Source organism: Prionailurus viverrinus, chromosome B2 (genome assembly GCF_022837055.1).
Source record: "Prionailurus viverrinus isolate Anna chromosome B2, UM_Priviv_1.0, whole genome shotgun sequence".
NCBI lineage: Eukaryota > Metazoa > Chordata > Mammalia > Carnivora > Felidae > Prionailurus > Prionailurus viverrinus.
This window is the reverse complement of record NC_062565.1, coordinates 68,522,560-68,537,494: the sequence shown is the minus strand read 5'-3', so window position 1 is coordinate 68,537,494 and position 14,935 is coordinate 68,522,560. Positions and strand designations below refer to the sequence as shown.

The 14,935-nt window shown below is 33.6% G+C and overlaps 1 protein-coding gene across 4 annotated transcripts in view; it reads right to left on the bottom strand.

Annotated features, from left to right (window-relative positions):
- The window catches only part of MYO6 (myosin VI), a 147,233-nt gene that overhangs the window by 58,869 nt on the left and 73,429 nt on the right, over positions 1 to 14,935 (bottom strand). For all 4 annotated transcript variants that reach the window (XM_047858979.1, XM_047858981.1, XM_047858982.1 and 1 more), the window contains exons 6-11: positions 13,689 to 13,794; positions 12,440 to 12,495; positions 7,867 to 7,964; positions 7,384 to 7,548; positions 4,663 to 4,743; positions 1,821 to 2,001 (exon numbers count right to left, since the gene is read on the bottom strand). In XM_047858979.1, the coding sequence (XP_047714935.1) occupies positions 1,821 to 2,001; positions 4,663 to 4,743; positions 7,384 to 7,548; positions 7,867 to 7,964; positions 12,440 to 12,495; positions 13,689 to 13,794 (687 nt within the window). The remainder of the gene's footprint in view (positions 1 to 1,820; positions 2,002 to 4,662; positions 4,744 to 7,383; positions 7,549 to 7,866; positions 7,965 to 12,439; positions 12,496 to 13,688; positions 13,795 to 14,935) is intronic.

Genomic DNA, 14,935 nt, shown 5'->3' with positions numbered 1-14,935 from the left:
TATTATGTACTGGATATAAGTATATACATCACTTAATATTTAACTCATTTATTCCTCTATACAACATGAGGCAAGGACTATTGTTATCCTCAGTTTACAGGTGAGGAAACGGAGACAGAGAGCAGTTAAGTTCCCGGCCCAAGACCACACAGGCAGGTTACTACCCTAGTGGCAAATACTCTGGCTCAAGAATTTATACTCTTAACTACACTGTGTTGCATGTGACATTATTGACTTCACAGCATCACAGGATATTAAATTTGAGAGTCATGAAGACTATCTATTCTAGTCTGCTCACTCACAGATCAGAAGTCTTGGGAAGTTTCAGTGACTGGGGGCAATTTGGGCCAATTATCACAAGTACCTGAGTTAGTTAGATGTGGGTGGAACCCAGTTCTCACATCTACAATTTCATTAGTAACCACATTACTTCTGTACAGGTTCCACTTCCATAAAATGCAGATAATATCCCTTACCTCATTATCTTTATGAAATTTAGATTATGATTATATGTTGTTTATGATGAAACGCAAAATATGAAGGGTCTTGCAAATAGCAGACACATTTTTTTAAAGTTTATTTATTTTGAGAGAGAGAGAGCGCGCGTGCACGAGAGAGCATGAGCAAGGGAAGGACAGAGAGACAGGGAGAGAGAGAATCCCAAGCAGGCTCTGCATTGTCAGCGTGGAACCCAACACAGGACTCGATCCCATGAACCGGGAGATCACGACCTGAGCTGATCACGACCAAGAGTCGGACGCTTAACCAACTGAGTCACTCAGTTACCCCAAGCAGACACATTTTTTAAATATTCTTTTTTCCTTCCTCTTGTGCTCCTTCCTTATATGCATACTATTGCTAGGTACTGTACTTTAAAAGTACTTCTCATGGGCTGTTTACATATAAAGAAAAGCAAAGGTCAGAGAGCTTCTGGGTTCTGACACTAAAGTCCATGTTATTGACTACTATATTAAATAGTGCTTTCAACATTTTTAACTTATTTTTAATATAAAATATTTTAATAATGTATTTATATAGGAGTCAATAATCTTTTCTCTAAGTGTCAGATCTTAGGCTTTGCTGGCCATACAGTTTCTGTCACAACTACTAAACTCTGCCGCTGTAGCATGAAAGCTGGCACAGACAAGGCTCAAATGAATGGGTGTGGCTTTGTTCTACCAATACTTTATTTGCAAAAATAGGCAGCTGGTCAAATTTGGCCATGGGCCACAGTTTTCCAACCCCTGTATTCATGGATCCAACTTAAGATTACATAAAAAGTCTTACTGTTTATGTAGAAACACTGGAGTTCAAATGTTACTATCATGAAGGCACTTACATGTTCTTTTTATTTTGCATAATGTATAAACTATTTTCATTTCCAAATAATAAAGTATATGGGCTGGTACATATTCAATTGCCTTAATTGATCCAAGTTTATATCAATGAACCAGAAAAATGTTAAAATACCTTAATATATGGTAGAGAATTATGCTGTGCACATGCTGGCAAAGTAGAATTATCAGTTGAAAAATTTAACTAAATATGACCCTTCTGCTGGTCACGGTTACTTATCCTTCATAAAATGAATTTATTCCCCCTCAGTATCACTGACTTGTTCAAAACAGAGCTCATAATGACTAATAATGCAGCATCCTTCATTCCAAGATTTACCACACAACACAATATATTCTAGAAATTTCAGGGTATTAAAAAGCCTGCATACAAAGAGATTGAATTTGCAAAGAAATGACAGAACTTCTAATTTTATTCGTCTTTAAAACAAAACAACCACAAACAAATGAACAAATAAAAAATACCTGAGGTGCTGCCAGCTTCCTCAAAATCAATATTTCCAAGGTGCAGGACACCAGCTACTACCCGGAACAGATCAAGCTTTTCTTCGTCATCCAAACCAATCTTTTTCATGGCTGTGCACATTCTAATAAAATCTCCATGGTCATCTAACAGAGGATCTTTCAAGGAACCTGCCTTAAGATACTACAAAACAAGAAGATACCAATTAACTGCTCTTTTCTCATTATTTAAGTATATTAAAACCACTACACAAAGTCTATTAATGCACTATATATAACATGCAAAAATAAAATATGTCAATGGGAAAACTTTACTATTCTAACAATTCAAAAACTAAATGACTGAGAAAAATGTACATAGGATCTTTCTGTATTATTTCTTTCAACTGCCCATGAATCTAAAATTATCTAAATAAAAAGCAGTAAAAGATGGAATGAGATGTTTTCCAACTAAATTACAATTTTAGCTCTAATGTATTATAATGGTAGGATATGTTAAATAAAAATATAAATTGACTGAAAAATAAGAATATATCAGTGGTTGAAAGGAATCAACCTTAATCCAGAGGTCAAAAAGAACTAAGGTAAAAAATGATAATAAAAATTCAAATCTAACACTTAGTATTATACTCCTTTAGGTTAAGTGCCATCAACTGCACCAATATTCAGCAGTGGTAAATAGTGGACAGACTAATAACAATTTTCATGGCCTAAGAATCACTTTTTAAATCTTTCTGTACAAGCATATATGAGGTAAAGTGTATTAATAAGCATTGTGTTTACTGTAAAAATTTATGCAATGACTCACATTTCAGAAAAAATAAAGAAAAAATGTGTTTTCTTTGCTAAAAGAATTTACATCTAAAGTATTCATTTGTTAGAACTTATTAAAAAGCTCAGAAAAAGGAATAAGAAAGTTAGGCCTGCAGAAACTAGGAGTAGAAAAATAAAAGTTACTGGACACAGAGAAACTGGACTAGGAATTTTCCAGAACTTGACAATGAATAGGTAAAATTAAACATTAAGTAACACAGCATCAGAATTAATTGCCCATTAAAGACACTTCTAGGAGACTTTTTTCCTCCCAGTTGCCAATTGCTTCCCAGCTAAAGTTGGGATTATCTTTCCACAAAATTCTTTAAAATGCTTAACTATGCTTGGGTGAAATTTCTGGAAAATGTCTAGATAAAGAAATTTAATTTCATTCTCAAAAGCAGCAAAGGAAATGATCACATGCAGCCAAAGTTAACAAAAAACACAGACCATGCAGAATTTTTAGTCTTGCAACTGAATCATTACTTCATTTAAAAACTGTTTCTAATCAAATGTTAATGAATATATTGCTATTATGGCAGACTAAAAATACTGCACTCTCCTAAAAATTGCACACAGCTTAGACACTCAAATGGAACTAGGCGAAGGATTCTAATTAGTCAAAATGATCACCTCATCCTCCTGATAAAGAAGACATAAAAAGTAATTTAAACATATTAATCCATTATTCACTTATATATTTTTATATATACACTCAATAATATAGTAAAATACCTAACAAAGTATGCTGCCTCTAGAATCACAAAGAGTACTTTTTTTTTTTTTTCTTAGCAGAATGCCAAGAGTATTTGGTATTCTTTGGAGAGCAAAATCCAGTTTTCTTCCCTCTCTAGTTTTTTTCCATGTCAAAGATCACATTTAGACACACATATTCTTCCCTGAGGACAGCTGCATTATCCCATAGGTAAATGTTTCCGTTATCTTAGTGGAAAGAATACAATTTCTATATTTCAATGATGCCTTATAAAAATATAGATTATCATGACAAAAGAAGATACCATAATAAATATTAAAGTAACTTCTTAAAGTTCCAACCATAAATGTCACACAAAGTTTACAATTTTTAATTTGGACATTTATGTCTGAAATGACAAATAAAATGTCAACTTAAAAACTAACCATACTCATCTGCTTAGAATTTAAAATAATGGGAATTTTTATTTGCTTTCTGTTCTTTTCTATGAATATATTAGAAACATAATTCATCTCACTCATTTTGAAAAGAGCCAAAAACATCTGATTCACACATTAAAAGCTGCATATAATAAAAACTTGTACAACTAAATATTCATATAAATCTTTAAATAAAATTAATAAAGGCAAAATGAACTAGTCCCTATAATTAATCCTGACTATTTCATAATTTAAGCTCCTTGATTAGTTACAACTTAATACTACTTACTACTTGAATGTTACATATTAAAATTTGTAAGAGTTGTAGATTTTTAGATTAAGGATTTAATATTTTTAAAATAATTAATAGTATAATTACTTCTAATTACTCTCAGAAATATAATAATTTAGTAACATCAATATATATTATAGAAATACAATGTTTTAAAGAGAAATACAATAATATATAAGCATTAGTTGACAAGAATGCTTACCCTATTTAATGTCTACTTCAAAGCTTACTTCAGGCTTAAAGTAGAAAATAACTTATGAAGAACATATTTTATACTTAATCCAAAGTGGGTAATGTGAGAGTAAGTTTTGAAAATGTTAGCAAAGGATAATTCTTAGGCAATATAATACCCTCCGTGGGGGAAAAAGAACCAGAGAAGAGCAGTGCATTGAGGCCTAACCAAGAAGAACCAAAACGTGTCGCTTCTGTAGATACCAAGAGAGGGACAGAGTTATACACCGTGAGAGAGACTTGAATGAGCATTTAGTTTTTAAAGTATAAACCTAAAAGTAAGAAATATGATTTAGGCTCCAAAATAAAAAATGTATCTTTCAGTATGATTTTTTTGCATTAAAGATTTTAATTTAAAAAAAAAGCCTACTATACCTCAGGACTTTTTCGGTTCTGTAAAATCTGTTTGTCAGTTTCTTTGTTAGCAAAGTATCTAGTGCAGCCTCGGTTTAAATACTAGGAAAAAGAAATTTAAAATAAAACAAATATGACCCACATGAAAATAATACAGAAGAAAACACAATTTATCAAACAGGGGTAACCAAAAAGAATTTTTAAATATAACCTAAATATCATTTAATCTTTCAATTACAATCGATACTGCTATATATTATAAACCTTTTACTCCTAATCAAACCAGGAATGTTGAAAATCCTAATTCCTGAAAGTAGATTAAATTAAATAGTTAATATAAAAATCAATACCATTAAATCTTTCCTATTTTTAAAGGGCAGTAATTTTAGAGGCAGGAAACTTTCTGACCTAATAAAGAATTTCAGCAGCTGCCTTCCTAGGATGCCTGCCATTGTGCCAGGAAAGGCTATACAATCTGAGACACGCAAAAAAAAATATGCTCCTAGTTCTCCAAATACAAAGAAATACTAAAGTAAGACAAGAATGGTACCATTACCTTATCATTAACACAATGTCAACAAAGCCACACCTTCATTATTAAATTTCATATGATTCATAATAACTTATACTCCTTTTCTAAAAATCATTGTAGAGAAATACCTCTTCTACTTTTATGAAGATACTGTGGGCAACTAACTTCACATTCCAATTAATCTGATGAGCTCCAGAGAAGGTGGGACATTGTAGAAGCATATAAATAGAGGCAGTTATATAGCATTTTAAAACAGTAGTTTTAAATTTTCCAAATACAGATTAAAATAAACTGAAGTAATAAAGAAAAGCTGAATTGCAAACACACACACACACAGAGAACAATAATTAAATATAATCTGTGTCACAATTCTCAAGCGGAAGACTCCTGCCCAAAGAGTACTATCAGAATCACCCGGAGAACTTTATTCAAATTGCATTCCTTATACATTTCCATGATTCCCACATATTCCACACAGGGACACAGTTTCCTAGCTGCAAATCTGTAAATTACGCTAACAATCCCCAGTCACCACTTCTTGAAACTGTATTGGCTTGTGATTCTTGGCACTCCTGATTTTCCTTGTACTTCTCTCACAACCCAACTTGTGCTTTCTTTCCTGGGCAACTCTTCACCGTTCATATTCTTCAACTCCAGAGTCTGGATCTGGCACCTGCTTCTCTACATTACAAAATCTCCCTGAACAATCTCATCTACTCATGGTCATACTTTTAACTACTACCAGAGTTCTGACATCTCCCAAACCTATCACTACAGCACCAACAATGACCTTCAGATTAGAAGACCAATTGTCTTCTAATCTTCTCTCCTTAGATGACCCATAGGTTCCAAAACTAAACTCATCCTATATGCCACAAATCTTCCATCTGGCCCTTGTTTGGTATTTACATCCACCCAGTTACCCTAGTCAAATCTGAAAAATTATTCCAGAATCCTCCTTCTCCCTACCATATTCAGTCTCCAAGTCCTATCAATTTTACCTCCTAATATTTTGCACATCCCCTCCTCTGTAACCTTCCCATTGCTAAACCAAATTCAGGCACTAAGTAACTTATTTCGACTATAGCCATGGGTTACCAACTAATTCATCCATAGCTGCAATTTCTATCCATCCCCTCCCATACCCCCTTTAAAACCACCCTCCATATTAAAGCCAGAAGTATAGACCTGATATCCAACTTTCTATTTAAATCTCTTCATACCTCCTTATTAATATAGAAGTTAAGACCAAACTCTTTAGCCTCACTTTCCACCACTTCCTGCCATACTCTTTAAGCTTTTTCTTGTCTTTCTTTCTTCATCTTTTTCCACCTACTAGGAATACTCTTTGCATATTTCTTCCTCTAGCTAATACTTGAAAATTCTTCAAGATTCTAATCAAGCATCAGTTATTAATGTAAGCTTTTCCAAAATCCCCAACATCCTATGCACACCTCTTTCTTATCATTCAACCTATCAGTCAGACTGTGTGTGTTTGCATGTGTGTGTGTTTCTGACCAGATTCTAAATTGCTCACGAGCAGGAACTGTTCATCTTTTTTTTTTTTTTATTTTTTTTAATTTTTTTTTTCAACGTTTATTTATTTTTGGGACAGAGAGAGACAGAGCATGAACGGGGGAGGGGCAGAGAGAGAGGGAGACAGAATCGGAAACAGGCTCCAGGCTCTGAGCCATCAGCCCAGAGCCTGACGCAGGGCTTGAACTCCCGGACCGCGAGATCGTGACCTGGCTGAAGTCGGACGCTTAACCGACTGCGCCACCCAGGCGCCCCTGTTCATCTTTTTCACCCAGGCACAATGCCTGGTACCCAGGGTGCAAGCAATAAATATCTGCTGTTGAATTAAGAGAGACAATCATACATCCTTTATTAATTCAGTGGTCAAATTTTTTTTAATGTGTCAAAGATAACTTTAAAGCTAGCATTACAGAACTATTATAAATTTCTTATTGAGTTTAAATTGATAACTGGTTTCATATCTATCCTTTCATCTATCCATTTCATATCTCTTCAGATAGTGTTATATTATAAATTCAGCAGTAAATCTCAGTAGAGATCTACATGTTATCACATTACACTGGATTCAATGTAAGTTACATACAACTAGAAATTAAAATTCACTAAAATAAGTTTTAGAATTGAAGGCAAGTCCATTTGCAAAAATTGTATGTGATTTCTTTTCATCCACCTACCCGAAAATTATCTGGGGAGTTCAAATGAAGTTTTTCCCTAATATCTTCAGAAGCACCAGCGCACAACCTATAAAAGATATGATAATTCCTTTCCTCTTTGCCTTGAACACAGATCCTAGATTTCTCTAGAAGGTAATGTGAAACAAATCCTCCAACAACTGAACTCTAAAAAACAAAACAGAGAGAAAATACATGTTTGCATTTAAAGTCTGAAAGTATAATCTACCAATGTTAAATTATGTTGCTACTAACCATTCATCTACCAAAGAGGTTGTAATATTTATCAAATAAAGGGGGAAAAGCAGATAACTAAATAAAGAATATTTATAAAGATTATAATGAATATATATATTCTCCCCACTATCTAAAGTAACAGAGAAAAACTTAAATGGATTTACCATGAGTTCAAGTACAGCACCAATGTTATCAAGACCTTTACAAAAACACTTCTCAAACATATCATCTCAAAACACAGTTACTCACCTTTTCATTGAAATGTATTTCTACAAATTTTCCAAATCTACTGCTATTATTGTTGCGAACAGTCTTTGCATTTCCAAAGGCTTCTAAGAGTGGGTTAGCTATTGAAAAAGACATAAAAATATTCCATCAAAAAATAGCATAAAGGAAAGTTACAAAACAATAAATATGCACGGTATGTTTCCTTATTAACAGAGATAGAAAAAATGTCTTCAAAAATATTAACATGAAGTAATTCATATGTAATGTCAAATTTCTCAAATATTTATTGACTACCACTATATTCAAGCCCTATTAAAGTACAGAAGATGGGAAAATTACTCAAATTATGTAAAAACAAAATGTAAATGGTATGGAAAATACTAAATTTTAAGAAGTCATTAGGTTACAAAATTTATAACTCAACTTTGAAAATTACTCCCTAAAAATTGTAAGATTTTCACAAGTGCATCATCTTTACTAAAGGAGTAGTGATCATAATATAGAAAAGAGCAAATCTCTGGTGAACAAAATACAAGCAAGAAGGTATTAGTTGACTTACCTTCCTAAACTGTTTTATATATGAGTAAAACCTCCAGATTTACCATTTTTTTCATGTACATCTAACAAATTAGTTTACAGAATGACTAAAAAAGGTCCTCAGAACAATTGTTTCTAAAACCCCAGCCTATAAGAGACTCATTTTAAAGCTAAATACACCTGCAGATTGAGAGTGCTGGGGTGGAGAAACATTTATCATACAAACAAATGTCAAAAGAAAGTAGCAGTACTTCTATCACACAAACTAGACTGTTTTTTACTCTTGTATTGTTTTATCCTGCTTTGGTGTCAGGGTGGTACTGACCTCATGGAATGATTTTGAATGTGTTCCCTTTATGCCATTATTTGTAAGATTTTGATAAAGATTGTCATTATTTTTTTTAAATGTTTGGTAGAAGAATTTGCCAATGAAGCCATGTGCATGTGGTCAGCTTTTTCTGTGCTGGGAAATTTCTGATTCCTAATTCAACTTTCGTTCTTGTTATAGGTTGAAGATTTCCTGTTTCTTGAATTCAAGACTCATGATTCAATTGTGGCAACTTGTGTGCTTTAGGAATTATCTGGTTTTCTTCTAAGTTATCTGATTTGTTAGTATATAACTGTTTACAGTAATCTGTTATCACACTACATATTTCTATGGTTACCTGTTGTACTGTTTTCCATTTGTCATTTTGGTTTCCAACTCTTTTTTTTTTTTAATGTTTATTTTTGAGAGAGAGAGACAGAACACGAATGGGGGAGGAGCAGAGAGAGGCAGACACAGAATCCAAAGCACGCTCCAGGCTCTAAGCTGTCAGCACACAGCCCAACACGGGGCTTGAACCCACAAAACTGCAAGATCATGACCTGAGCTGAAGCTGGACGCTCAAATGACTGAGCCACCCAGGCACCCCTGGTCATTCCTTTCACTGTTATGTTATTGTTTATTCTGGCTTCCACTTTATTTATTTCTGATTTTTCTTTGTGCTTTCCTCCCTCTACTAAATTCAGCTAAGTTTCTTCTTTTTCTAGGTCCTTGTAGTGTAATGTTAAATTGTTTACTTGAACTTTTTTTCTTAATACAAGCATTTATAGCATAAATTTCACTCTAACATCGGCTTTTGCTGCATCCCATAGGTCTTGGAATATTGTGTTGCTTTTTTCTTTTGAAACCTATTTTGATTTGCCACATGATTTCCCACTTGGTCCACTGTTTGTGTGATAGTGTGTTATTTAATACTTACATATTAAATATTTAGTATTTACATTGTACATTTTCCAGCTTTGTTTTATTGTTGATCTCTAGTTTTGTACCACTGTGGTTAGAGAATATACTTGGTATGCTATCAGACTTCTTAAATTTATAATATTTGTCATGTCTCTTTTTATGTGATTTAACCTGGGGATTCTTCTATGTGTACCTGAGGAAAATGTGTATTCTATTTTTCTTGAATGGAATGTTTTATACATATCTTTTAGAACCCGTATTCTCAAGTATGCTTCAAGTAAAAAATGTTCTTGTTGAAAAAAATAACAACTTTAAACAAGGGTACTTGTTTAAAATAAAGCATGTCAGAGGGGAGGTGAGTAGGGGGATGGGTTAAATAGGCAAAAGGGATTAAGAAGAGTACACTTATGATGAGCACTGAGAAATGATGTATAGAACTGCTGAATCACTATATTGTACACCTGAAACTAATGTAACACTTATGTTAACGATAATGGAATTACAATAAAAAGCTTAATAAGAAAAAAAAAAACTTAAACTCACAATGAACAAATGTAAAATTTTAATTGTTTTTATCTTATAATCTACACACATAAGACTAAGGAAGATTTATTGGACTCTATTCTTATACTCACCAGTCTCAACTATAAATATACTAGATTAGTGCCAATCTTACATGTTTCTCCATCTGCAGCCTCATAAACTGCTTTATGATGATTACTATAATATTTTTATGAAACATTTTATTAAAGTCCATCTCTCTTACACAATCCACAGTAGAAAGCTTATTAACAAGTATCCAAACCCTTTTAAAGATCACTTTCCGATTGTTTCACTTTCCAAAAAAAAGTAACAAAGTATTAAAACAAAAATGTTTGCATATACATCTAACCTTTCAGATGAGCAAGAAAACTGAGGCCTAACAAAATCAACTGACTTCTGGAAAGCCACATGACTGGCTAGTGGCAAAAGGGGAACTCAATTTCAGGTCTCCCCAACTCCTCTACAGAGATCTACTAGTTTTTGCTGAAGGGTTTAATATATTAAGTAAAATATCCAAAATTAGGATAAGAGCCTACCAGAAAATTACAGTAATATTATTGATACATTCATTCTAAAACCAACAACCAATTTTCAATTGAAGACGGCATCAAATGATTTCTATGTTCTTCTAGTTAACATCTACTATCCTCTAGTAAGGAGCTGGAAGAATACTTTCCAACTTTTCTCAACTACAGCATGTACATGTTGTACACTACATTCTCACAGAAGAAACCAGGTTTATATCCAATTTGCAAGCACATTTGTACCTCAAGTAAACAAATCAGAATACTAATTAGTATTTTATTGAATTAACTCATAATTTGTTCTTTTTATTTATTCAATTTTTAAGGGTGATTCCCTCATTAAAGTGAGGTACTTTACTATGAATTAAGCACTACTTATTAGATCTTCAAACCTGGGTATGTTACAAAAGCACAGTGAGAACTATAAGTAAAACTATAAAATTATGTCAAGAAACATGAAAAACATGATTGCTGCAAACTTTAAAAATGTTTATCAGAGTTGAATTTATGTTCATCCACACTCATATTTCACAATTGTGAAAAAAAGAACATAACACCTGCTAGCTATAATGTAGCAAAATGAATGAACACAGAAGCCCCTCAATAAATTTCTGTCCAACTGAAATTTTTCTTTAAAATACTAAGAGTATTAAAATATGCTCTCAGTACAGCACATAGTTACAATGCCTGAGTTTATTTTTTTTCTTAAGATGCCACAACTGATGAGCTATATGCTCTTCAGCAAGTTACTTAAAATCTTTTTACCTCAGTTTTTAATCTGTAAAGTAGGGATAAAATAGTACTTACCTCATTATGTAGGGATTCAAATTAGGAACAGATTTTCAGCAAATCAGACAATGTGTAATACATCTCCATATGTTAACTTCATCATCATCATTATGAAAATATTTACTGACTGCCTCATACCAGAAAATGAGGAAGGAGGAAGGAGGAGTGTCCACATAGGCTCAAAACACCTCATAAAACTACAAGGAGACCACCATGAATAAAGTATAAGGACTCAAAGGAAACATGGCTCAATTAGAGCAAAGGAGACAGAGGCCAGACCACACAGAGCACTGTTAGTGATGTTACAGATTTGCAGCTATATCTTCAGAGCAATATTAAGCCATTAAAAGATTGAAAAGATCATCCCAATTTCCACACAGAGAATAGATTACAGGGAAGCAAAAACTTAAGTGGGGAGACCAGAGAGGAATCTATGATGCAGGAGGGTGGTACAGATTCAACACGGTGGTAGACTAGAACAGTTGTTTCCAAATGAGGTACAAGAAGACTTTGCAAGCACTGACCTTAAGGAAATCAATTTAGACTCCTGCCTTCCAACTGTACCTATTCATTAAAATGATTTCCCCAAAAAAGCATTTTAATTCCAAATAACCCTCTTCCTCTCTCCTTCTTTACAAAACACAGGGTCAACTAAACAAACAGGAGACCAGAAAGTATCCTATATTTCTTTCATTCATCCAAAACATATTTATGGATCATATCCCACATATTAAACACTATTCCAGGGAACTGTAATATATAAAAATCTCTGCCCTCTTAGCACTTACCTGGGGTGAGAGGGAAGACAACAGATATTAAATAAAGGAGAATATACATGAGCAAAGATTTGTAGGAAATGGAAGGGATTTTTGGATCTCTGGGAGAACATTCCAGACCACCTAGAGGATTCTCATAAGTTAATTTCAGTACATATCTAACAATAAAAAATAAGAATTTAAAAAATTAACAATACCTTCAACAATTCTATCATCAATATCTTGACCTGTTCCATAGGATTCAGTCAGGTATCTGTTTAAAATAAAGGTAAAAAAAATTGACATGACTAATATTGTACATATTATATTTGTAATTTTAATATCATTTAACACATGTAAAATTTAAACTTGGATCACCACTACAACTATTTATTTAAAATTTACAAATTTATATTTAAATGCAACTATTCTGTTATAGCTTTTTAAACATTTTTTTTTTAATGTTTTATTTATTCTTAAGAGAGAAAAAGCAAGAGAGAGACAGAGCATGAGCAGGAGATGGGAAGAGCGAGAGAGGGACACAAAATTGGAAGCAGGCTCCAGGCTCTGAGCTGTCAGCACAGAGCCCAATGCAGGGCGAACTCACAAGCTGTGAGATCATGACCTGAGCCAAAGTCGGACGCTTTACTCACTGAGCCACCCAGGTACACCAAGACCCCACCATTTTAAACTGTGTCATAAAGTATGGAAGGGGTACCTGGCTGACTCAGTCAGTGGAGCATACAACTCTTGATCTGGAGGTTGTGGGTTCAAGCTCCACACTGGGTGTAGAGATTACTTAAAAATAAAATATTTTTAAAAATAAAATAAATAAAGTATGCAAATGTATTCAAAGTCAACCTGTTCAATGAAAGACATATTTGTATCTCTTTGTTCATAACACATTCACAGTAGCACTATTCCTAACAGCCAAGACGTGGAAATAACCAAAGCACCCACTGATGAATGAATGAGTAAACAAAATGTGGTATATTCATACCCCACAGGTGTATTCACCTTGGAAAGGAAATTGTGACACATGATACAACATGGATAAAATTTGAGGACATTATGTAAGTGGAATAAGCCAGTCACAGAAAGACAAATACTGTATGATTCACTCATATGAGGTATCTAGAGTAGTCAAAATCACAGAAGCAGAAAGCAGAAAGGTAATTGCCAGGGGCTGGGATAGGGGAAAATGGAGTTGTTCAATGAGCACACAGTTTCAGTTTTGTGAAATAAAAAGTTCTGGATATTAGGTGAACAATGTGAATATATGTAATACTACTGAACTGCACACTTAGAAATGCTTGAACTGGTAAATGTTATGCAATAGATAGATAGATAGATAGATAGATAGATAGATAGATAGATAGATTTGGATATATTTTTTTTTACCACAAATAAAAAAAAAAACAAAAACAACCTGTTCAAAATATTCCAGGTTAGCTAAATACTCCTCACCTTAAAACAAATTTTGTATTTTCTGTTTTGCCAGCTCCTGATTCTCCAGATACGATGATAGACTGACTCATCTTGAGCACTTTCATGTCTCTAAAAGCCTTATCAGCTAGGGTTAAAATAACACATTAATAATGAGCAGTGTGTTAAATACAAATTTACTAAATGACTGAAAGTTATTCTACTATCAAAGAGCACTTGCTCTTAAAGAAATTATAAATATGTTTACAGTTAGTAACATTTAAAAAAATTTAATGTTTATTTACTTTTTGAGAGAGAGAGAGACTGAGCAAGGTAGGGGCAGAGAGAGAGGGAGACACAGAATCTGAAGCAGGCTCCAGGCTCAGAGCTGTCAGCACAGAGCCTGACGAGGGGCTCAAACTCAGACCGTGAGATCATGACCCAAGCCGATGTCGGAGGCTTCACCAACTGAGCCACCCAGGCACCCCTACAGCTAGTAACATTTTAAAATAAAATCACTCAAGTGTTCAAAACATCTCTAAATAGTTTTTACACTAAATGTCCTATCTTACTACCCTGACAGTTAAGTAATATGAAATCCAAATAAACAACTCTTAATTTTTTGCACTAAAATGTTTTTCATATTATGAGCTGTGTCTCAGTTCTTCCCAATTCCAAAGCAGGTCTAAAAAAAAAAAAAAAAAATGCTCACAATGCATAACTAATGAGGGCCCCAGAGAAAAGCAAGTTAACACCTACCAATTAAGAAATCTGGCAAACAAAAGTTCTGCTGGAGAAAATAAATACATAAATTCAAAATCTGTGTGGTAGTATTAAAAACACAAGTTGAGCACAATTTAATTCTGTTAAAGTAGTCTCATATTAAAACAATTTTAATTCAGGGGTGCCTGGGTGGCTCAGTCTCTGACTCTTGATTTCAGCTCAGGTCATGATCTCAGGGTCATAAGATTGAGCCTGCATTGGGCTCCTCACTGGGCATGGAGCCTACTTGAGATTTTCTCTCTCCCTCTTCCTCTGCCCCTCCCCTGTTCGTGCACACACACACTCTCTTCCCCTCTCCCTAAAAAATAAATTATTTTTTTTAATTTAAAAACAATTTTAATTCAAAATTAGGTTCTAACCAATTTAACCCTATAACACAATTATTTCTCACTTCAGACATATGCTACCCATACAAGTGAAGAAAAGGCTTTACAAATGGCTATTACTCTATTAGACCAAATGCAAACTACATCCAAGAGTATACACATCCTTCTGCCCAATTTATC